Genomic DNA, 25,848 nt, shown 5'->3' on the forward strand with positions numbered 1-25,848 from the left:
TAACCATGTTAATAGCATAAAATATTTAATATTATATTTTTTTACTAGGATACAGACTATGAAGTGGTTAATGTTTCAGCCTGCAATACGACAACTATTTTTGATGTAAAGAGGGGTTATTTATTTAATATTATAATAAATAATTAATTATTTAATTTATTTAATATTTTTCTGCAGGATGACCATTACAATTTGGAAGAAACAACTGAAAAAGAACCAGTTCAAGGAAAAATTCCACCAATTAGTTTTGAAATACCCGCAGAAAGTGTTGCTGCAGGAAAAGATTCAGGAAAAAGATCGTACTCTACCACTCCTAATTTAAATAGGAAGAAATCAACCAATTTTAGTAAGCTTAAATAATACACAAATATAGTAAGTATAATTAACTATACTAAATGTTATTCAGGAGGCCAACATCAGTCAAGATGTAAAGGGGCACGGGAGAAAATGGTTGAACTGCAAGAGCAGGAAATTGAACTCCGTCACCAAGAGATTAAAATTAAATAGCAAGAGCTACAATTGCGGCAGGAAGAAATACAAAAAAAAAAAAAAAGCTGACAATATCGCTAGTATTGCAGATACATTAAAAATTATAGCACAGCATTTCAAATAAGTCAAAGACTGAAAAAGTGATTCAGTACAATTTTGTTACTTTTTTTTAATATATAATAATATTAAAATATTATTATTACTATTTTTTTTTTTAAATGTTTATTGATTTTTTGTCAAAGTCTGACAAAAACATTGCTGTTAAAATACATTTACAGTTTTATACATTTTAATACTTGAAGTTTTTATTTTTGTGTCACATATTGTCAATGGGTCAGAATACTATCTCAAAAATAACATATCTTTTATACAATAATATTTCAATGTGTAAATAGGAATTTTATCTAGTATTTCATAAAATAATTTATGATGCGATAAGTGTTTTGAAAAAAATTCATGGGATGACTCGACCATGCGTTTAAGTATTATGTTTTATATTACAATTATTATCATCCCTAATTATTGTTCATATAAGCAATTACTGCTCTCCGATTTTTATCTCCAACGTTATACATTGTATTTCCAAAATGAATAACATTATCGTCATAATTATCCACAAGAATTTCATCTAAAGGTAAATAATCATCCATTTGAATACAGATATTGTGGAGTGCAGGTTTCTTTGTTTACATAAACATCTCCATCTGCCTTTTAAAACCCCTATTGCACGTTCAACAGTTGAACGAGCCTTAGAATGGGCGTTATTAAACATTTGATAATCGTCATTGTTTTGGTTAGAAAATGGTGTCAATAACCACGGTTCAAGAGGATATCCAGAATCTCCCAGCAACCATTCTTTGGAATTCCGATATGTGTTACAAAGGTGCTGCATCTTCATTGTTGACCGCTGGGGGAAAAATCCCAATATGTGTCCCGTCTATCATGCCAATCACATTTGGTATTTTGAATCTGGTTTGAAACCTGTATTATGAGAAAAATATTTTTATTATTCGGACAATACATTTTCATCAAAATATATTTAATAATAATAAGTCAGTGTTAAATAATACTAATAAATTAATTATGATTTGTTTTATAATAATTATGTAGAACTAATTTTCCATTATTATCAACAGACCACATTGGTACTTAGTCCATTACTTTAAAATCACTGGACACAAGTCTTTCCTAACTTAGTTGGTTAATATGGCTTTGTAATATTAATAAATAGTTTGTTGACCGTATTTAAATGAACAGTTTGTAGATCCAACCTAATTTTTTCTTAATAATACCTAGATATTTCTATGGGCAATAGATATAAATTAAAACAATTTATCTATCCTACCTTTCCACCTAAATGAGTGGCACACCCGTCCCCAATATTAGCATTTTTTTGTTTTCAGTTAGCAATTACTTCAATAATATAGGTACTTACCAATCGGAAATACGTGTCTTTTCTTCAGTAGTTATTAGAAACTTGACATATTTGGAGCACATTTGAATATGCATGCATTCTAACACCTCGTTCAACACTTTACTAATTGCAGGTTGTGACAGTCCAATTAAAAAATCATTACCTACGCCTTTCTGGTAAGAGCCTTGTGCAAGGAATCTTATTGTTGCCGCAACCTGCAGTAAAAAACATATTGCGTAGGTATCTCAATATATGTTTAAATATCAATATAATAATACAATAAATACCTTTTTTTCAACACAAATACCGTCACTCCTAAGCTTGCCAATCAAATGAGGTGTTAATTCATGCAAAATTCTTTCAAAAGTATGTTTGGATATATGAAAATTGGTACGAAATTCTTCGTCTGATAGCCGATAGACTGTCCGTTGACGAATAAGAACTCGTTCTATTCATAAACGTCTACTATCTTCTCGTTCATTGCCATGTTCATCGCCAAATAAAAATAAATTGTTAATTCGCACCGCGTTCATTTTGATCACGACTTGAAAAAAAATCAATTTATAACATATAACTATAATATAAGGCGCGATGTAGATAAACAAATAATATAAACAACAAACTATGATAACAATTTTGAATGATTATCAAATTGAATACCTAAGTACGCCAAGAAGTCAAGAGAGACACCTCCCGAGACCCGACATGTCGTAGTTAGCTTACTTTAAGAAAGCACAGTACGTCGAGTACGCGAAGTATGCCTAGCGAGAATTTTAACGGAATAGTACTATGTCAATAAAGTAAGCCAAGTGGCGCGTACATGGCGTAGTTTAATTCGCAGATAACAGATATTTAACCGGGAAAATTCGGCCGATTAAACTCCGGTTAACTCAGATATATATAAACATACAGTACAAAATGTTTATATATCTGTGGGTTAACTTTAATCGGAGATGGTACAACCATAGATAATAAAGTCTCATACCTATTATCTATGGGTACAACTGGCCCTTATCAATTAACACCTTATCTTCTCTACGTCGCGCAGTGTAGATAATGTGTGTAGATCCATAATTATTATAGTACAGTACTAAAATAGTAAAATGTCTTATCTTGGGGTGCGTTCGAATATGAATAGTTAGAGTAGAGTACGTTTAGTTAGAGTAGAGTACTGTATGTCTATTATTTATTATTGTCTCGTCTACGTTAAATGCGCCAATTGATTTTCTCCGTAGCCTTTATCGTATGACGACTCTAAAATATATCCATACGATACGAATATATAATAAAAACAACAACAACAGCTATAATAGTGACGCTAACAATAACGCTACACCGTCGTACAGACTCTCCATCGCTGTATAGGTAAAGTACAAAAGGTAGTATAACTCACTAGGTAGCTATTAAAATATATGATATTGTGATTATTAATAATGGTAAATAGTTAATTGGGAAATAATATTATTTTGCCTTGTCCCGGAGTTTTTGTGTTGTTGCGTAATTTTTATCGTTTCGTTTACGCGTCTTGTGTGATTTCAAGACGTCGACGGTTATTGGAACACGAGCGTTAGGTAGATACGTGTGGGTATTGTAAAACTATGTAGGCACCCATCTTATATTTATTCAAAATGGTCTACCTACACAGCAGTCTGATCCAGTTTGCGGGACGTTCACTGAAATATTGAATTTGTTCACGTTTTGTATTTTTTTCTTATTAACACGTTCACGTCCTTAGAAAACCAATATAAATGGGTTTCTTTTGATTTTTTTTAATTTAATTTTTATGGATCATTTAAATACCTACTAATACAAAATCTTAGAAATCGTAATATTATTGTTGTTCTATGTCTACCCACCGGAATTTCACGTATTATATTTTTATAACTTGTATTATCTTATACAATATTATAATAGTATAATCAATCAATATTTATTAAATAGTAAATACATTTAAACGTTTTAAAAATCGTTCAAATGCATTAAATATATAAACACCGTTCTTGCTCATGTTCTATTTGAAAAAAATAAAAACAAATGACTTTCAAGTATCATTTACTAAATGAACGACATTCTTTCCAAACACTGGTCTGATCGCTTAGTGAACATGGCCCTGTTACTGTACCTGTTTTCAATATTTTACCCATGAGTTCAGATTGTTAAATTATTCTTTTAAATATCAAATTTATTTGTATTGACTTGTAATACCTAGCTAAATTGGAAATAATAAATAATAAATTGCTTTATTTTGCACAATTTTGATATCAATCAATTTTGTCATTTCACTTCTTGGTGTTAACATGGATTTGTTTTTTGGTTTGCAGTTGATTACAATACATTATATTGGTGTTTATTGGGACAAAAAAAAAATGAGACAAATTGAAAGTACAAATCGCACCTACAACAGCAATGGTGAGCTTACTAATGCTTATTAATTATTAATTAAGAGGGAGTATATACACTCAATTAATGTAGGAAAAGGGTTACAAACTGTTGACTGAGGATTGTATTATACCAATGATAATAAAGTAAACACTTGAAGAGACGCAGATTTAAAGTTGGAATTTTGACAAAATGCCTAAAAATCATGAAAATGTGCAAATTATATTGAGTTAAAAATTTATAAAAACATTTATTTATAAATCTAAGGTTTTAAAATATGATACACGATTCCTCATAAATTTGTCTACCTTAATCAAAAAAAAACATTCCCTACCGGCAAGTCAAATTAAATTTTTATAAGCATTTGAAGTTACAACTTTTACAACATTGAAAAATTCACTCGATTTATTATGTAGCGATTTTCTTATTTTGTTGTAATTCAAAAACGAATAACTGTAGATACTTGAGATTTATATCATATGTTTATTTCATGAATTCCTATACATGATAAATTTAAAAAAAATATTTTGAGCTGTTTATGGACAGTTTAAATTTCAATTTTTTTAGTTAAGTTAACAGTATTTGTTAACTTAGTTTTAACTTAGTTGATGTATTAAAAATGACGATGGACTTAACTTTTATTTTAATTGAAAAAAAAATACCTAACTTAACTTAACTGAGTTAAAAAGTATCATTAACTTGCCCTTCCTTGATAATAATATTATGGTATATATTTCTAAAAAAAACTCTAGATAATGATTAATCATAACTCGTAGTTATTATTATAATAACCTGATATCCATTGAAAATACGCCTAAAGGTCAGACAAAGGATAAACTCCATCATTTATAACTATAAATATTTATAATTTATAAAATGGTATAATATATCTAGACACTATATTTATAGTAAGTATTAGCTATAAGTAAAACCATTTTTAAGGACTATTATCCTTAACATAAAATTTTTCATAAATCAGAATTTGAATAAATTAATTATTAAATGAAAAAATGGTTCTCCATGCAGAATCATCCTGTACATTGAATTTCAAAAAAAAAAACCAAAATCATTGGATGAATTATTTCATTATTTGAGTGATTTTCTCTTTGGAATTTCCTGATTGACCGGTAATACAAAAGTCGTGTATTCACGAAGAAAAAGCCGAAATCTAACCTATAACTCATAAGATATTTGTGTTTACAGGCAGACAACGTAGACCTGAAACATTTTGCCGATACACCTAAGAACCGTGTATATCGTTTGTCAGTACACATTACTGAAATTTTTAAAGAGGACCTACTTACATTCCTTTGATTTTTTAGGGTGTAGTTTTTGCAAAGGTTCACATTACAAGTGACTGTTATAATCAGCAAACACCAGTCAATGCTGGGGAAGATACTGCCACAGTGTCAGTTTCCCAAACATTAGCATCTGTAATAGCTATAGCTGAAAATTTAAGATATGCGCACAAGCTGTAAACGCTCACTTCTTAAATTTTTAGCTATAGCTATTACAAGCAACAACTGAACAACAGAAAACCGTGTCTGAAAAAACCATTTTTTTTTATTAAATATGTATTAGTTGAGGTAAATAATTTGTTTAACCACTGTCATATTACATATATACGGTCAATTGTTAACAATTTTTGTACATAAATATTTTTCTTTTTATATCTTATGTGTAAAAACCCCATACATAGTTTTATTTCATACACAAGAATAATATATTTAAAAGAAAACATATATTTATAAGGATTACATTTCTAAGGTTTTAACACAGTTTAGCTAATAGGTTTCTATTGTCATAATATCTAAATCATCGTCAGAGTTAACATCTGCATTCCTAAATAACACATAATTATCCATATCTATTGTCCAACAGTTGTAAATAGCATACTTGAGGCTACTATAATCAGTTATCCGCAGTTGAAAGAAGCATTTCTGAGGTGTGAGTAGGTAAACCATATTTTTCATCTTCAACTTTGATGATCTAAAAATTAAAAGTATTTATTACAATTATTATTATTATTTATGAATACACATCGTTGGTTGAGTGAAATTATGTACTAATTATCACTTATAATATTATTAATAATGAAAACATTTATCATACACAAAGATATTAGTTAGTGATCTTATTATACTACTTTCATCTATAATTTAATCTTTAATCTATTACCTAACTTAAATTAAGTATTTATTCATAATCTACATAGTAAATAATTGTGTATACATTTTACAAAAGTATATAACACTACTAATAATTCAATATTTTAATTGAAAAATTATATCTAGATAAATACCAATAACAGCTTGATAAATAACTTCATAGTTATATCTAAGATTAAGGATTAATCTATTTTTAACAAAACTAAACTATTACCTACATTCTTATTCCCAAAACTCACACTTGTGTCAATCTTAGATCTATAAATAAACATTAAACATATACAGTTGAGCCATATCTCGACTAGGTATCATATTAAGTGTTGGCTCGATGAAAGTATTTTTGAATCACAAGATTCACAAAAATATTAATGGGTTGGTGTCCTATACCTAATTGGTTAAAGTAGTTTGAACAATTTTCAAAGGTTATTAATCCACCAACAACTTATGTATTAACTATTTTGAGAGCAGTGAAAAAACGTTTAAGGTTGGTGGTGTAAAAATATTAAATGTGAGACAAAGAAAAGATAGTTCAAACCTCCACTTCATTATAATATATATATATAATTGTGGATTTATAAATTTAAGCTTGAAACAAGTATGAGTTTCAGGAATACAACTGTAATAATTTAGTTATGTTAAAAATTGATTAATCCTTAATCCTAGATACAACTATAAATTTATTTATCAAGACGTTATTGATATTTACCTAATATTATCATTGATAATTTGATCGTTCAATCAAAATATTTAATTATTAGTAATTTTATATGCTTGTAAAATGTACATAAAACTATGTATATAATATAGATTGATATTCAGTGGTTGGCCTCAGTCACTAACGTGTTCTAAATGAGAGACCACCTGGGTTTTTAGTTGCAAATCCTTGCCACCTTCACATGTGTTTCTCAACCATCAGTAACCTCCTATAAAATGCTAATAACCATAGTTTCTGATGCTTAAAATCAATAAAATAAAAAAATTATATAATATATTAAGAGGACATCACACCAGAATGTGTTGTTTCTGTCTTATACACTTACACATAACGCGATTACGTAGTCTGAGTAGAACCCACTCGATTTTGGTTCTAGAGTAAAAATACTTATTATAAAATTCAATTGTGACAATATTTCTGAGGGCAAGACGTTGTGTTATTTTTAAAAATTTTAATTAAGTAAAGGTATTTTAAAATTGTTGAAACTTTTTTTATTTATATTGTTTATATGAACATTATATTGGGTATAATGGAGAAAACGCAACCACTTGACCTCAGAAATATTGTCACTAAAACCAAAATTGTATTCCATTTTTAAGCCTTTTTACCAAACAAATAAAATATTATTGACATTTATAGATAAAAAACTAAAAAAATTATAAACTGAAAATGTCCGTAAACATTTCAAAACAAGTCAAAATAGTTAGAATATTTTATGGTGTATATAAAATGCTAAATAAACTACCAGTGACAATTTCATATATCTACGGTCATTTGTTTTTAAGTTATGCCAAAATCCAAAACCGATATTGTCGAAAAATTATTTTGCATAAAAATGTCCTATTTATCCTTAATTTTTTTTGTTGTCGGTGCTTAAAACTCCATGTTAGCCATTTAAAATTGGTACATACGACAACAGTTGTACATATACTAATAAGTATAAGCAACTATATAATTTTTTGTTAGGTATGATATTATGTTCAAATGTAACTACCAATGTTATAATATGTATAGGTAGGTACGCCCGATAAAGTTTTACTGGATGATCCAATTAGTACCACAATTAGTTTAGCAATCACCTTATTATTACTCGTTGAACATTATTTTCTAATCAAAATTTCCCATATCATACGGTTATTAACATTATTCCCCAGAAAATAATGATAATTCATAATAATAATTATCTCTGTACATCTTAAATTTAAAATAAGTGGGAAACACCTCTGATGTACAGTATAGAATTCGAGTATGTCTTTAAAATTATTTAAGAATAATATAGTATAAATAATAGGTACCTCGTACCTAATAAGTATACCTACTTAATTAAATCAAAACAAAACAATATAATTTAAGAAATAAAAATGCTAAATGTAATTTACAAAATACAAAAATGTATACTTATTAAATATTCTTACCTATTGCCATTACACGTTATAATAATATATTGAATATTCTACTCAAAAGAGAAATATTAATATGCTGCATGTAATAATACTAAATTGAAATTCTAATTAATAATGAATAAAAAAATAAAATATTTTTGTAACTTATTAGTTATTATTTAAGTTTTCGACAATAGAAACTATAAGATAATGTGTTTAAAATTATTTTAGGATGATATATATACTTATTAACGCATACTTAATTAAATTAAATCAAAAACAATATTATTTAAGAAATATACATATTAAATATGATTTTACAAAATACAAAAATGTATGCTTATCAAATATATTATTGCCTATTACGCATTACAATATTATATTCTACTGATATTTGAAGTATTAATAATACTCCACATAATAAAACTAAATTTAATTACTAGTTAATCATAAAAAAAATAAATATATTTGTAACTTATTATTTGAGTTCTCAACAAGAGAAATCCTATGATAATGTATTTAAAATTATTTTAAGATAAAATTACGTATACTTAATTAAATCAAATCAAAATCAATGTTATTTAAGAAATAAACATACTATATATAATTTACAAAATACAAACATTTATACTTATTGAATATACTATTGTCTATTATACATTATAATAGTACATCATAATATTGTAATATTTTACTCAAAGTTGAAATATTAATAAACTGCACTTAATAATACTAATTTTAATTTATAATAAATATTACGAAATTAACTATATTACACTTTGACTCAGATTATTGTTGCGGACTGTTTACCAATTGAGCAAATTGTATGTATATAAATTCTACTTGGGGGCCACATTTTATGAAGTAACTGCATTGGATTGTGTTTACTTGGGTCTTCGGGAAAACGTTGAATCTTTGTCTTTTCACACTAAAATAAAAGTTATAAAATTATAATATAATGTGTTTTATTATTATTTAACTGCTTTAAATATTTTATTAGACCAATAAGTACAACCATTGATTTTGTAATATAAGATATTATAATATAGAACTGTTTAAGAGAGTATCTATACAGCATATCCCCTTTAATATTCTTATTAAATAAGCTTATTCCTTGGTAAAAATAGGGTTAGAATTGTGTATACTCTTGCATACCTACTTGTTAAGTGTAAAAGTAAAACATTGTTTTTTTTGGACTAGTAATGAAGATGATAATTTAGGATTTTGGCAAAAATAGCATTTTTTTTTTTACAAAATTTATATACAATACATATAACAAAAAAAAAAGTAAAAACAACACTTACTACTGTGCATGTCTGTATTATAACAAATACATTATAAAACCAATGGTACAACAAAATATTATATGTTAATAAATTATTAATAATAATATATCAATTAATTTTCCAACAAGTTAACTGAATTTAAGTCCTGATTTTAACATAGTTATTTATCATGTACCTTTCTATAACAGGCAATTCAAAATCAATCAATTTGTACTATCTATGTGATATTAATTTAGAATAAATTGTAAATATTATGATAGTAAATAAATGATTATTCACCTTTTAATGTTCAATTATTGTTTCTTTTTCATCAAGAGTTTTTGACGCATTCTGTATTTTTCACTGAATTGTTAATTTATGCATGGCTAATTGAATAAATTGTTCCCATGGGAATGCATCTATTGTATCATTTTCTTCATCTGCCATTTTTATTTCCATAGAAGATTTTTCATTTTCTTCTAATTAAATATATGACAGTATTTATATACATATATATATACTAAATTAGCAATACTAAAGTTTACTAATTCAACACTTTTAACCTACCAGATATTTTGCCTATTTTTTTAGCCAACATATTGTGCAAGAATTTTTCACATGCCTTTTCACTTGCTCCAGACGTGGAAATATCAATTGCAGTAAACATCTGACCATCAATCTAAATTTTTATTTAAGTATATATGATTAATAATTATGAGAGTGTGGATTTATATGCATTAAAAACCAACCAAATGAGCGCAAAAATCTTATGTATGCACTAAAAATTTTGAAATATGCATGAAAAATAAAAATTATACATAACAAATTAGCAAAAAAATTGTATTTTTGAACATTTAATTAAAACAATATATTTAATATTATAGAATCATACTATAAATACTTTTCTTCATTAATTCTGAAATAATGTCAATGATCAATAATCATAATCGATATTTTCTTATCTTGGTATAGGTTTCTTATTTCACCTATTATTGATCTAAGATCAACTTTGGAAAAACCGTTTACACCTACAAGTATATCTAGTGATTTATTTTGATATTAATCAAAACAATAAAAGTTTAATATTATTTTCTTATATTAGAATAGTATATATTTCAAAAATGTCTTATAAAACATGGAAATATGCAATAAAATTGTATAGTAAGCCCTTAAAATAGAAAAAATATGCACTAAAAAAGTTTAATTTTTTAAATCATTTTGTCAAGAAACAAATTATTGTGCTCATTTAGCAAATCTTACAATCAAGCAGAAAAAATATGCAAATGCATATAAATCCGTGCTCTAATAATTATATTATTACACAAGAAATAATTTTAGTATTCTTATTCAATAAATTATGCCTCAACATTTATCTTACCTCAAGTGTAGCTGAATAACTCAAACAATTTAAAGCATTTTCTGGGTGTGTTTGTAATTTAATTTGTACGTCAGGGAACAACTCAGAAAATACCATCAATGCACTTTTGGGAGATACTAAATAAAACATTCAAGCATTAAGGAGTATTCTATAATTTTGCTTTTTTGGTTCAACATAAAAATAAATGTATAAAATCAAAATAATGAATTGATTAATATAACAATAAATTAATTAAAAAATAATTGACATACGGATTCTGGGAACCATTTTTTCACTCTCCTTGGTTCTTTCATCCTCAGTTTGTATCTGTATATTCCATATAGAAAATGAGACAATTATCAATTTTTATAAATGAGACAAAAAAGTATCGTCAGTTTGCGTTAGACACATTTACTTGAGTAGATAATACATTAATACATCAAGACAGTTTAGCTTAATATATAAATAATAAAAACAATATTTTAACTGTATTAACTATTATCATCATAATTATTATTATTGTAAGTGGATAGTGTTTGTTCTGTCAAGGTCTATAAAGTTACCAAAAATGCTATGACACTATCAATAAAAAATTATGACAAAATATCGCTGACTTTGACTGAAAATAAACACAAGATTTGTGTTGATTTACAAATTCCTAATGTAAGATCTTATGATAAATATGGCATCAAATTAATACTAGGATTTAATAATTAATAGTATTAAGTAATCGTATTGGTAGGTCATGTTCTTTTATATTTATGTACAAATAATAAGTACTATTGGCAAAAAGTAATAGCTTCAACCATACTGAATTTAAATCACCGCAACAACATTTTAAGCTTAGATGTCTCTCGACCCAAAAATAAAATTATATGAAATGAATAAATCTGCACTACGGCTCTGAAATAGATGTACATACTATAGTTTTGAAATATGTGGGAAACTTAAATCTGTCAGAATATATAGATGTGTTATTTTGCAATATTTTAATAGGTAATTATTTTTTAAAACAATATACTATATGGTTTTGTGTCATATTACAAACACTTTCTTATTTTCAACACATCCATGTAATTACTAATTAGTAAATAAAACAATACAAATTGTAATGTCTAATGCTCAAGGCAATGGTAAATAAATCTGATAATAAGTTTATAAAACTGGTGATAATAAAGATTTTATGTAGAGGTACATACATGTAGATATGAGTATCGAGTATGTGACCATTGCAAAGGTTAAATGTAAAACATAGCTATATACCTCAATGTATACTTCTTCCCGAGATGATTGATCAACCAAAATTGTTGGTGTTTGATTATCAAATAGTGTTTCATATGGCAAGAGTGGTTGTTGGTTTTCCATTGGAATAGTTATTTTCTAAAAATAAAAGCAAATATAGGTACTATATTAAATAAAATAAATAATATTAATATTATATAACTAAAAAGTTAATTATTATTATATAGTGATAAACCAAGCGTCAATTATACTAATCTGTGGGCCGTCAATGGTAATAATGCTATAATGGGAGCACGAGCGAGGTCCATGATAATAATAAAATTATGTCTTTCCCTCAATATATAAGTTATCATCGGTATAATATTATGTTAAAAAAATTAATTCGTTTGAGTTTTGATTGTTTATTGAAAGAAATCAAAGTATACTTATAACACAAGTTATTTACAATGTCGCAGATGTGGTCAATTGCAGGATTTTAAAGCAATGATCGATGATTACAAGACCACAGAATCGTTCAGAACGTTGACGCGGTACGTTGAAATTTGAAACGTAGTTTGTGTAGAGACGTGAGCGCGATACAATGTTCGTGAGGAAACTTACACTATGTGAGGTGAAAACACGTGGACGGTGGAAAGTGGTGAGTTGTGCACGAGAGTGGATGGAGAATAGTCGCTGCAGCTATCTGTTGCCTGTTAGCGGTAGAGCACGTAGAATGCGGATCGTGGAAAGAGTTCAGCACATCATGTGGTTAGAGACGAGACAAGTGTGACCAACATAGAAGCAGGGTGACCAACGATGAAATCTTATTGTGGCTATGTTCCGTCAGTCACTGCATCAGGGTGAACGTGGCACTCAGCTTGTTGCTATTTTGTTAACCTCTTATTGAAGACTAGAATAAGATGACTTGCCGAAATTAGTCGCACGATTAAACAGCCACAGACAGCGCTGCGTACGCAAGGATTGCTACTTTAACCCCCGTAATATAGGGATTATTCATGTTTTTTGCGATTTTTGAGAAATATATGCATTATTTTGAACTATTACCATTTTTAGATTTTATAGATTGTACGATCCGTTAGATTGATTCTGAAAAAAATTTGAACTCGAACAACTTGTCTATATATCGTACAGAACACATGGTTAAAATTAAAACTTATATAATTGTTAACTGTAATTCAAAACTTGAAAATGTTAATCTTTTCAAATCATAATTAAAAATAAAAATAATCCAAAAACTAAAATCGATTTTGACGAATATCAATTTTGCGTGAAAATTCCCGTTTTTCCTTAATTGTTTTTTTTTCCCGTTGCTTTTGAAAATTATTGGGAATTTTTACTTTTGACCCCCAAAGTACAAACTAGATTCACTTTTCTATCAGAAAAAATACTGTTGAAGAAAATCCAAGCATTTATACTGTCCTAAAAGCCAGTTACAAAGTTAGTTACACAGTCACAAAAAAAACATACATCATTTTATAACCAATACATTCATCGCTTCGCTCAGAATCTAAAACATAGTATCATTGTAGTAGCAGAGTTAGAATGTGGCGTCTAGAATAATAAATTGGTATTACGTTATTCACGATCGTTTATCTTAAAATGTATCATTGCTAATGAACAGTCTATGCAATTATTTATTACTATATACAAAAAGATTAGATCCTATTTTATACGTCGTATTAGAGTACCAGCGTTAGTTTTTCTTTTAGTTTACATTCAGGTAAAACAATATACGAGGAGTTTTGAATCAATTTGTTACTTACCTTTCGTAGAACTTGCAATTCAGAATTATCTTGCACGATTTTACTTAACAAATTAATACTGAAAGTCAAACAAGAGAGGTATATTGAAATAATATTTTAATAATCAAAAATGTATTACAATTAGTTTATTTTTATTTTTAAAAATTTATCGTAAGCCAACTTAATCTAAATATTTGAATAAATCAACTGACACCATTTTCCACATAGAGTAACCTGGGGTATAATGGCGCACCTAACATTTAACAGTTAATATGTGGTAGCATACACATCTTAGAAATATTGTTATATTGTTTTCCTATCATAAATATTACAGAGATTTCAATTTTCCGGTTAAAAGTTTTGCCAATGCAAAAAGCAAAAATTAGAAATAATTAGAAATTATAACAAATCCATTACTTTACCCCATTATTGGGGTAAAAGTGCGCACCTAATGGGGTAATAGGCCGCATGCTAAATCAATTCATAAAAATCTATTTTATTCAAAGATTATTTAAATAACTTGAAAATTGATTATGATTCAAATCTTTATTTATGAATAAAATAACTGCAGATAAAACAAATTATACCACAATAGTTATAATAATATAATATACTAGCTGATCCCATGCACTTCGTTTCCCGTTAAATGTACCAACTCTATATGACTCAAACTTTATTCAATTCGTTATTTAATATTCGGAGTATGGTGTTCAAAATTTATCTTAACTTTTCTGTTGCCTGGAATAAAAATTCTGATTCGCAGCAGTATATTATTATCAGGTAGGCAATCTACCTGCGGTAGATCGCAGACCCCGTGCTGTTTGTACGTAACTTTATTATTTAACTCTAAAGTATCAAAGTTATACCAAGTATGTCACTGAACTAGTTCCTCCTAAACGGCTGGACTAATTATGAATGCTGAGTAGGTCGACCAATATTTCCTCCTCGTCCACGAAGACGTGGCATTGTTTTATGTACGAAACTTACATATATATATGTGAGTATAATACGCTCAATATTTACGTAATTGCAATACATATAATATCAAAACACAGCATACAAAAAAATTAAATGAATTAAATGAATATACTGATTTCACGGCAACCAATAATTATTATTATAATAGCTTTAAAACCCATTGCAACCATTTATAAACAAAAATGTCCACCGTAAATCTCTAAATCCCCGTTTTAGCACATCCCCTGGTTAGACATAGGGGGATGATTTGTAACCATCCGGCCCCGTCACCCAAACACATACGGAAAAATTTATTCAAATTGGTCCAACCGTTTAGGAGGAGTTCAATCTCAACACACGTACAGTAGAATTATATATAAAAAGATTGGAAGTTGAATCACGTTGAACTCTGGCTTTAGGGTCTGGAGAAAAAAAACCGGAAAAATGATATATCATACAAAAAGTTCACATCACTGCCGGAATACTATGACTACAGCAACAATACTCTGCAGTGTTACCACGACAATAATTTTATTTGAAACACTTCAAATACAAAATATTTGGAGAATAAAAGGCATGAGTAGAGATTAATAAAATGTCCAAATATTTTTATAATACCATCCTTCCCATCATAATTAAAAGAAAAAAAGAAAATAACCCATACATAATTTATTTGTTTTTAGCTCAGATTTTTCATATAAATTATTGAATTCATTATTTAGAGGTTATTAATTATTATAACCAAACAGTATTTCGAATAAATATGGGTTTTTTATCAGAAATTTAAATTGTTTTTCATTTAGGCAACTTCACGATAGCCGATAGGCAACCACTACGATTACGGAGGCGGGCTATGTCAACATTTGTTATCATTGATTGTCCCTTGTTGAGATATAAAGTATTTATTATTATACATACCTACGGCCATGACTTGTATTTTCTTTCTGTTCTAAACATTCACACTGATACAGAATGGCGTACAATTAGGTTAAAACTCCCCCGTTGTCGCGTTACGTAGCACGAACTTTATTATTATTATTATTATTATTGGATATCCATTATTTTCAACCTTATACCACCCCCTCGTGATATAACACCATTTGATCCTTCTGTACGCACATCAAATAGCTGAAAAATTGTCGAAATTCTTTTAACTAATTAATTTTATTATAACCACCAATTGGATGGTCAAATTGCAACAAAAAAGGTTAGTCAATTTATGTTGTTTAGATAAATGTTATTGCTTATGCTCATCAACAGTACCTATTTGAGGTCGCTCTTTTTAATGTTTTTGACATAAGTTGTTTTTATTTTTTATATTTTATAATTGAGTCTTTATTTATAATTAAATAAACTAAATGTTATAATATATAGGTAATTATAAGTTTTACTAAGTTTATTGTACCTATTATAAAAAAACAAGTGTGCATTATTTGGGTGATACCTTAAATAGCACTTAATTACATTTTTAAATATCAAGAAAGGTAAGATACCTTCAGGCTTTTGTTGCATAGACTTACTGTTCCAAGTAGCAAAAAACGTACCTAGGTACATCTAAAACATTATTTTGCAATATTTAAAATTTTGAAGTTACCATTTTACCATTAGGTATATACAGATTTAAAATTAATATTTATACTCATTGTGTAAGAACATAAATGTTAAATACACCTATTAATCAATTTTTACCACAGCTTAAATACGCAACAATTCGTTAATGACATTGAATTTTGTCCACTTAATAATACTTTTCATCAACAATTTCATAATAGATTATTGTTTGGTAATTTTATAATAGTTCATATTATTAAATTATAAGTTATAACTACCTATTTTTATTCCTCATCAAAAACTATAATATTATATAATATGCTGAAAGCATTAACAATTACTAAAATAACAAATATCATCCAAAGTAGATGATAGGTATTAGAAGTTCATAATAATTAAATTTAGGTATATAAATAATATTCGTTCACTGTATTATATATCACAGAATATATCATAATATAATAGGTGTTTTTAATTATAATATGTATCGCATTCACATTAACATACAGCGGCGCAACAACTGGGGGTAGATGAAGCTTAACACAGGTTCAGAGGAGGCCCCATATCCGTGCTTCCTACTAAGAAATGAGAATGAGAATTAAATCAATATATGGATATAAAATAATATTATAGAAAGAAAAATAATCAATATTATTTATTTGTGGCAGTTGGGCAAAATTTTATCTAGATGATTATTGGAATGGTTTTTTTTTTAATTAACAAATTTACAATTTTAAAACATTATTATTCAAACTATTGATTGTAATATGTGCCTATTTTAAATTACCAACCATATGTTTACCCAGATAAAATAAACAAACATTATTCAAATAACTGTGTTTGAAGTTAAGTCGAAAAATTTTTTATTTGAATAATCATAGTTTAAGATTATTCAAATAATGTTTGTAAATTATGTGTATAATTTTTTACTCGAATAATGTTTTTAAATTATAATTGTATATTATATTATACATTGTGAAAAAATCATCCTAATGGAATAATAATTTATTCAAACAAAATGTTATCTAAATAATCATCAAATTAAAATTTCATTTGAATATTGCCCTACTCTAATCTGTATTATTAATTTTTTCATTCTGTTTAAAATTGTTTGTATTAAAAAAAAAAAAAAATTGAATATGTATTAGAGTAGGTATCTAATCATTCAGTTTAGTTAATGATAAAAAAATTTTTATATTAGGTACTGGAAAGCTCTAAACATTAAATTGCTCATATTAGGTACAAATAACTGTAACTAACTTCACCACATAAAAATATCAATGACTTAACATTGTAAAATTAATTGTGAATTCTTAAATACCTTTATAAACATCATAGAATTTAATTTACTACAAAAATTAAAGATTTGTATACTTGATTAAATATGAATATTTTAAATTATATTAAAAACAAATTAAGATTTATTAATACTATACCAATTTAAAAAAATATTAAAACAATCAAAACAAATTATTTTAATACATGTTTGTTTTTTAATTCTTGGTGAAATTAGAGCGCAGTATGTAAATTATGATCAAGCGAAGCAAAAACAATTTTGTTTTATTAATGGAGTATATACAAAATACATTAAATATTTACTTATAGGACCTTGAAAATAACAATACTTGATAATAATCTTAGGGCTCCAGAAATCCTTATAATCGTAGACCCAATATTATAGTCGCGCTACTATTAGTATAATCACTATTTTATTAAAATGAGTATTTAGTTTGTAAAAACCAATCATGTTATTTATTGTCTCTCTAAATCATGCTTAAATATTAATAGAAAATGACGCCTGCATATTGTGTTGTGTTGGTTTTTATACTGCAAATGTACAACATTGGGAATTTGTGTTCACCAGAATCCATTTTGTATTGTTAATTTTAATATTACAGTAAATTGACCTATTATACAAATTTAAAGTAAGTTACTTATAATATTGTATAATATAAGATACAACTTACTTATAAGTATGCAAACTCAAATAAGAAAAAAGCTATCAAAAAAACACTGATTATATTCTAACCTTTAAATTGTCAATTTATTGTTATGTAAAGACCAACAACACAAGATTTTATTTTTCACAAAGGTGCTATGTTTCTATGTCAGAGACAACATAATGTACGTGCATCGTGTCAGAAACTATATGTATATGAATTAGGGTATCTAGCTTTAGTGTTTATAATTTATAAATATAATATGTTAATAATTTAATTAGTTGATACAGTTTATCTAAATGAAGTATTTGATTTAAAAATTGGATTATAATATTTTCAGTTACTTAGTTTCAAGAATTTAAAAATGGAGAAAAGTCACCCAACATCTGAAATAACAGACAACCACAAAGACGATTGTAAAGTAACATGGACACATCCAAGGCATATTTTTCAAAGACTTATAACATTATTTTTGATGTGTTTAATTGGATTTGGTAAATATTTATTTCGTTGTATTCATAGTAGTAAGTATGAAAAATATTAAAAATAATATTTATTGTTTTTAGGTTCATATTTTTGCTTTGATAATCCTGGAGCATTACAAGATAATTTTATTCAAGACTTGAACTTAACAACTTCTCAATTTGTCTATCTGTATTCGTTCTATTTTTGGCCGAATATTGTAATGTGTTTCATTGGTGGATTTTTAATTAACAGGTTTTAAGTTTATTATTCTGTAATATGCTTGATATTAATTAATTTACAACCAATATATATCTTCTGGGATTCACACCATTATTTAATGACAATTAGGTATTTAACATATTTTATTTCTTTCCATATTCCAGTACTGTCATAAATTGTGTTAATATTTTATACGCAAAAGTACTGTATGTAACTGTATATAAATTTAAGTACCAAAAAATTCTTGTTGATATTTTATTAATGTTTTTATAATATGTGCATTTTTTACTTATGCACATATTATTCTTAATTATAAAACATCTGTAAGTATGAGAAAAATTAAGGCTAAATTAAAATGTATTAACTTATAAGATATATATATCTATATATATAAAAGGATAAGATTACTAACTGACTGTCTGACCGGCTGATCTATAAACGCTTAGCCCAAACCAATGAATTGATCTGACTAAAATTCGGCATACAGGTAGCAATTATGGCGTAGGCATCCTTTAAGAAAAGACTTTTAGAAATTCAACCCCTTAAGGGGAAATTAAGGGGTTGTAAGAATACAACAGTGGCTCTATCTATCCAACAAATTCAAATTTAAATATACAACATTGGCAAACTTGTCATTTGGAATAGTGGTTCCTCTAATGATCTAGATGTGCAATAAGAAAGGATTTTATGATATTAACATTTTAAAGAGGTGGTCAAACAGGAATCTTAGTATTCAAAGTGGAAAATTTAACTTTTTTATATATATAATTGGTTGCCATTTGTTACTCGGGCAGATCAGGTATAAGCAAGCATCAAATTGTTACGCTTATGAGGTCCTCGAAAAATGTCTTAAAACCAAATGTATGTGTGTTTCTTATATACTCAAAAACTACTCAATTTTATTTGACAAAACTCTCAGAGATTGTTTTTATAGATGTAAAAAAATTTAGAGACAAAGCTCTCTAAGGTATAAGTGCTAGTTTTCTAGTGAAACGAGGTACATTAATACTGAGATACACCTATTTAGCGAATATACCATAAAGAATTTACCAACAAAAAAAAACTGCACACGAGCAAAGCTGGAATATACTCAATGGAAAATCGTGAAAATACATATTATATATATATACAATTAATGCATCTTTGAGTCCTTAAACTAATACTTATATCATACTTAAAATGTAGTCAATGTAAAAACATCTCAGTTTTCACCTGTGGTGACTTTGCCTGGTCAAAGCCAGGTGGTATGACTAGTTTACATATATTCTAATTGTGATACCATATTTTAAAGTTAAAAATATTTGTTTATTTTAGTAATTTTAGTTGTATTAATTTATTTAACATTTCTAAATTGAAAAATTAGTTTTAAAATAATTACTTATTCTAAAAAAAAATTATTTTAGAGTTTTTGGGATACGCTTAGGTACTGTCATCTTCGCATTGATGGTTGTTCTTGGTCAAATAGTATTTGCTGCTGGAACGTATTTGAACACCCTATGGATTATGATACTTGGCCGTCTGATATTTGGGTAACTGTATTTAAGTATTATATTATGATAGTTAGCTAATATAACCTTTGTCTTTTTAATAAAAATAACTAATTGAATACATTAAATAACTTTATATTAAACTTGTACGAATTAATCTTTGAACAAGCCTAAACTATGCTTAAATATACTATTACCTAGGTATGTGTATTTTAGAAATTCATCTAATGAGTTAAATTTAGTATCACACAAATTACATTATAATATAATTTGAGCTTATTTTTTTATAAATTAAATTAGTGTATATATTTAAACATGCTATAAAATAAAATTTAAAAAAAGTATAAAATAAATATTTTAAAATGTTATGTTTTATTATAGATATAGTTTAGAATACGGTGCAATAACGAGATGACTCCCCTTTTTTTGTTGAAATTCATGTTTTAACATATTCTGATAGTGGAAAATGTTGTCTGTATTTTGATGTACCTAATAACGACATATCTCTCAGACTGATAGATAAGCTAATATCATACAAAATGAGATATCTGGTTTAATATGTTTTGAGCAAGAACCGGATATCTCCACTAAATTATACTTTAATTAATTAATTGTTTAATAAAGTATCGGTTGGATGATTATAATTATAGGTATGGTTAAACTTTCTTAATGTTTTTTGAGATTGTTTAACCCTTTGTCGACCGACGGTTCTTTTGAGTACCACATTACAAATAAATGTATATTAAATAATACGATGCATTTATCTTTACTGTGACCCGTCGGTACGCACAAGTACCTCTTTAGCTACGAGAAAAAAATAAAACTATGGTCCAAATTTAGAAATATAACTGTGTAAATAGATGTCAAAGTAAACAATGTACACGAAAATTCTTAGAACCAAACATGCCCACATCAGGCTGGGTTTTAAACACGTACAAAAGCTATTTTTAGCATTCTTATCCGCTAGAATTGTTTGCAATTGTGTCTAGATTATAAATATTGTTATGGTATAAATATCGATATATTAAAAGAGGGGAAAATATCTGATTATATGCAATGGACTCAAAAGTACCGACGGGCCATTAGCTATTTCACAATTTCACGTTAATCGTTGTCGATTATGTATTATGGTACCATCGCCAAAATATTGATATTTGTTTATCCGTTTTCGCGTCTTTCTGCAGTGTCGAGATTAATATTTTATACATATACACATTGTGGCATATTTCTTTGTTCTAATGAAAAAAAAAATTGTTTTAATATATTTCATGATATAAAATAATTCTTAGATGCACATTTTTTGGAATTAAAAATAAAATAATAAAATAGTAATCATATGTATAAGATTTTAAATATTTGTTATTATATTAAAGGCATATACATACTTTGATAAATTTGTATTATTTAGAATCCAAACATAATATTACAATTTAAAAAAATTATCTTGCAAAAATAGTTCATTGATTAATTTATCATACATTTACCAAATCTTTTATTTTTGTTACCTATAAAATAAAATTTGGTCAGTGTTATGATTAAGCTATTTGATTTTTGTTAGCATTTCCTATAACTTTTGAGTATTATATCAAGCATGTCGTACATTAATATTTTAATTTAAAATTAAAATAAATAGGTACTTAAAAATTATAAAAATAAAAATTTGTTTTTTAACACAGAATTAGTGCAGAATCTTTGGCTCTTTCTCAAAACAACTATGCAGCATTGTGGTTTAAAGGAAAAGCACGTAATATGGTGTTTGGATTTCAAATGAGTTTTGCCAGATTTATTATAACAGTGAATTTCATAGTTATGGAACCATTATATCGATATATAAAAAAGCAAATAAATTTCCCTGACTATCAAAGTTTATCGATTGCTTTGTTAATTTGTATGTATTTAGTAAAAATCGTTATTTTACAGAAATTTATTAATTGATGTATTTTTTATTAGCAAGCTTAACTTGTGTCATATCATTGGTAAGTGCCTTATTACTTGCTTGGCAAGATAAAAGAGCCGAAAAACTACTTTGCCGAAAAACACCTGATGCTACTGAAGTTGTTGGAAATTCTGATGTGCGATACTTTCCAAAAGCTTTTTGGCTAGTTACATTCATTATTGTTTTCTATTATTCATCAATCTTCCCATTTGTTGCATTAGGAAAGTAAGATGATTGTATTATTATATTTATTTGCAATAATATTATGATTTATAAAATACTACTTAACAAAAAGTTATATCATTGATATTGAGTCATTTATTTCAATATTTTATTTCTGTAATTTGAAATAATTGTACCAATTTTAGTTTAAATTACTACATTTTAAAAATTATAACTTGTACTTTTGAATAAATTACTTCGTAAAATGATCTAACTTTTGGTTTTGATATTATGTTGTGGAACTAAAGAAATCTTGTTTATTTTTTAAGTAAAACGTTCAATTTTCTAATATTTATTTCAATTAGATGTCTAATTGTAAATGTTTAATTTTCAGAGTATTCTTTGAAAAAAAGTATAACTATTCATCCGATTCAGCCAATTTGATTAATGGGATTATTTACATCATATCATCTATATGTGCACCTATACATAGTTTAGTTATTGATAGAACTGGAAGGAATCTGTTTTGGGTGTTTTTATCAATTTTTGGTACCTTGGTTTCACACATGTTATTGGCATTTACATTTTTAAACCCCTATATTGCCATGGTACGATAATTTAACTCATATATTAAACATAAAATATGTATTAAAATAATAAAATTATATTTAAAATTGTTTTTAGTTCACAATGGGATTGTCTTACTCGATGTTGGCAAATGCATTATGGCCTTTGATTTCAATGGTTATTCCTGAACATCAAATGGGAACCGCATTTGGCATGCAAGTGTTTTGTGTATTATAATGTTGTACTTATGCTAGTTTATTATGTTTATCTTGTCTTTTATTTAAGAAATATAAGTCGGATGGTCATGAAATAGAAATCAAAAGATATGTTTATGTTTGAATTAAACATATAGCCAAATCTATTAAATTGTTAATACCATTTGGATATAAATTCAAACTTGTTTGTTATTCATTTAAGATTTTTTGTTGATTTTGATGTAAATTTAATTTTAAACACAAAAGCAAAATCTAATATATTGTGTAAAACAGATGTTCTCAGCCTTTAATGAGTGCCCACGACCCTTATAATAATCACAATAATTGAAAAACATAATATTTCATTAAGAGGACATCGCACCTGTATGTGTTGTCTCCGTCTTACACACTACAGCATAGCAAATTTTCGTTCATTAGTTTCAATAGGGTGTGGTCAGTTTTGATATTAGAGTGAATTTACCTATTATCACACATTTAGGTAAGTAACAACATTATCTGTGTTCTCTTGTTGGTTTTTTACGATATTTTTATTTATAAGTGGGTTATGAATAGTTAAACATTAATATTTGATATCCTAAAAAACCAACGAGAGAACATAGAAAATGTATTTACCCAAAAGTTTGATAATAGGTCAATTCACTCTAATATAAAAACTAACAGCACACTATTGAAACTGGCTAATGAAAATGTGCTATGTTGTTAAAGACACAAAGATCACAAATGTGTGACGTCCTCTAAAGTGTAGTATGAAATAATAAAAAATAGAAATTATGAGTACCTATAACATTCATAACATTTTTCTTCGACGGTCTTTTTTGTTAATCAATTAATTTAGGAAAATATTATTTTTGACAAAAATTATGCTGAAATAACATGTAAATTATACACTATCGCGACCCTTTATAAAAATATCCATGACCCTATTTTGGGTTAAGACCTTAAGCTGGGAACAGCTGGTGTAAGACAATCAAATAGTAAGGAATACAAACATTTTTTTTTAAATTTTCATCTTGATAAACCATAGATTATATTTTTGAGGAAAAAGTTTTTTTTTAGGAAATAAATATTTCTGTATTAGTTGATGTTAACAAATATAATTGTTTTGATTTCTTGTTTTATTTTTCTAATGTATAGAGTACAGTACATTGAAAATCATGGTCTAGCTGTTGTTGCTTTGTTAAGCGGTATAATAGTTGATTCAGATGGTTACTATATGTTGGAATTATTTTTCTGTCTTTTATTATCTGGTAAATATATTTTTTATTAGTCATATAAAAAACACAATAAAATATATCTTTTACTAAATACATATTATTCATACAGTTTAGTTTTACATAACTGTACGCAATAAATAATTAGGTGTGTTTTTTTTCCTTAAATGTTTATTAATACATTTGAGCTAGTAAATTATAGACATTTATAAGTTCCCAGTGGTTAATTATAAAAATTGAAGATAACTTATACATTTTAAACATATTTTTAATTAATAATTTTAAATTTCTATACACATTAAAAATCTTACATTCTATTTTTTTAAATAGAAGTAAAACAGATTAATTTAAATAAATAATATTTCTATATTTAAAGTTAATTATATGGGCTTCAATCGATAATATACCTTTTCCCTTACATTTTAATTATATAATTTATCCATTAAACTTATTTTGTTATGAACGCAATTATTTTAAATAATAATGTAATGTTTCCTTTATTACCATTTTTAATACTTGTTCTACCTAATTTAAATAAAATAGTTATTTGTTGATTTTAATTTTTTCTAATGAAACTATATAATTTTAGCTGCTTTGTTGCTGACGGCTATTTTGTGGACTTGGGATTCAATGAGCAATGGCATATTAAATATGAGTATCAAAGAAAGAAATCTACTTGTATCAAATAAGTAATGAACAATTTTTATTATTTTACCAGTAATTGTTAATTTATATTATTTTTAATTTTTAATAAACCTTTTTTTTGTCATAGAACTTCTTGTCTGGAAAAACAAAATCTTTTACGTGATAATGACATCTATACACAAGAGTGAAGACTAAATATTAACTGTAACATTTAAGTTAACTTTTTTATAATATAAAATAAATTAATAGTTTAACAATATATTATTCTTAAATAAATAAATCATAACTTATACAAATGTATAACAAATATATTCGTAAACCAAATTATATTAAATTGATA

General features: G+C 26.6%; 1 protein-coding gene and 1 long non-coding RNA gene across 2 annotated transcripts; one reads left to right on the top strand and one right to left on the bottom strand.

The window, feature by feature from the left end:
• Positions 1-759: 759 nt before the first annotated feature.
• Positions 760-2,713, bottom strand: LOC132936527 (uncharacterized). The gene is made up of 4 exons (XR_009663477.1): positions 2,564-2,713; positions 2,191-2,447; positions 1,925-2,118; positions 760-1,470 (listed from the first exon to the last, which is right to left on the bottom strand). It is a non-coding gene; the product is annotated as an uncharacterized LOC132936527 (long non-coding RNA).
• Positions 2,714-3,046: 333 nt separating this feature from the next.
• On the top strand, positions 3,047-25,848 carry LOC132936488 (major facilitator superfamily domain-containing protein 1-like). Its single transcript, XM_061003224.1, has 12 exons — positions 3,047-3,282; positions 4,225-4,312; positions 18,942-19,095; positions 19,168-19,318; positions 20,689-20,814; positions 22,449-22,660; positions 22,723-22,933; positions 23,265-23,478; positions 23,555-23,652; positions 24,787-24,899; positions 25,453-25,552; positions 25,636-25,848. Exons 2-12 carry the CDS (start codon positions 4,310-4,312, stop codon positions 25,694-25,696), a joined length of 1,443 nt encoding a protein of 480 aa, XP_060859207.1. The 5' UTR covers positions 3,047-3,282; positions 4,225-4,309; the 3' UTR covers positions 25,697-25,848.

This window comes from Metopolophium dirhodum, chromosome 1, assembly GCF_019925205.1.
Source record: "Metopolophium dirhodum isolate CAU chromosome 1, ASM1992520v1, whole genome shotgun sequence".
In the NCBI taxonomy this organism is placed as follows: domain Eukaryota; kingdom Metazoa; phylum Arthropoda; class Insecta; order Hemiptera; family Aphididae; genus Metopolophium; species Metopolophium dirhodum.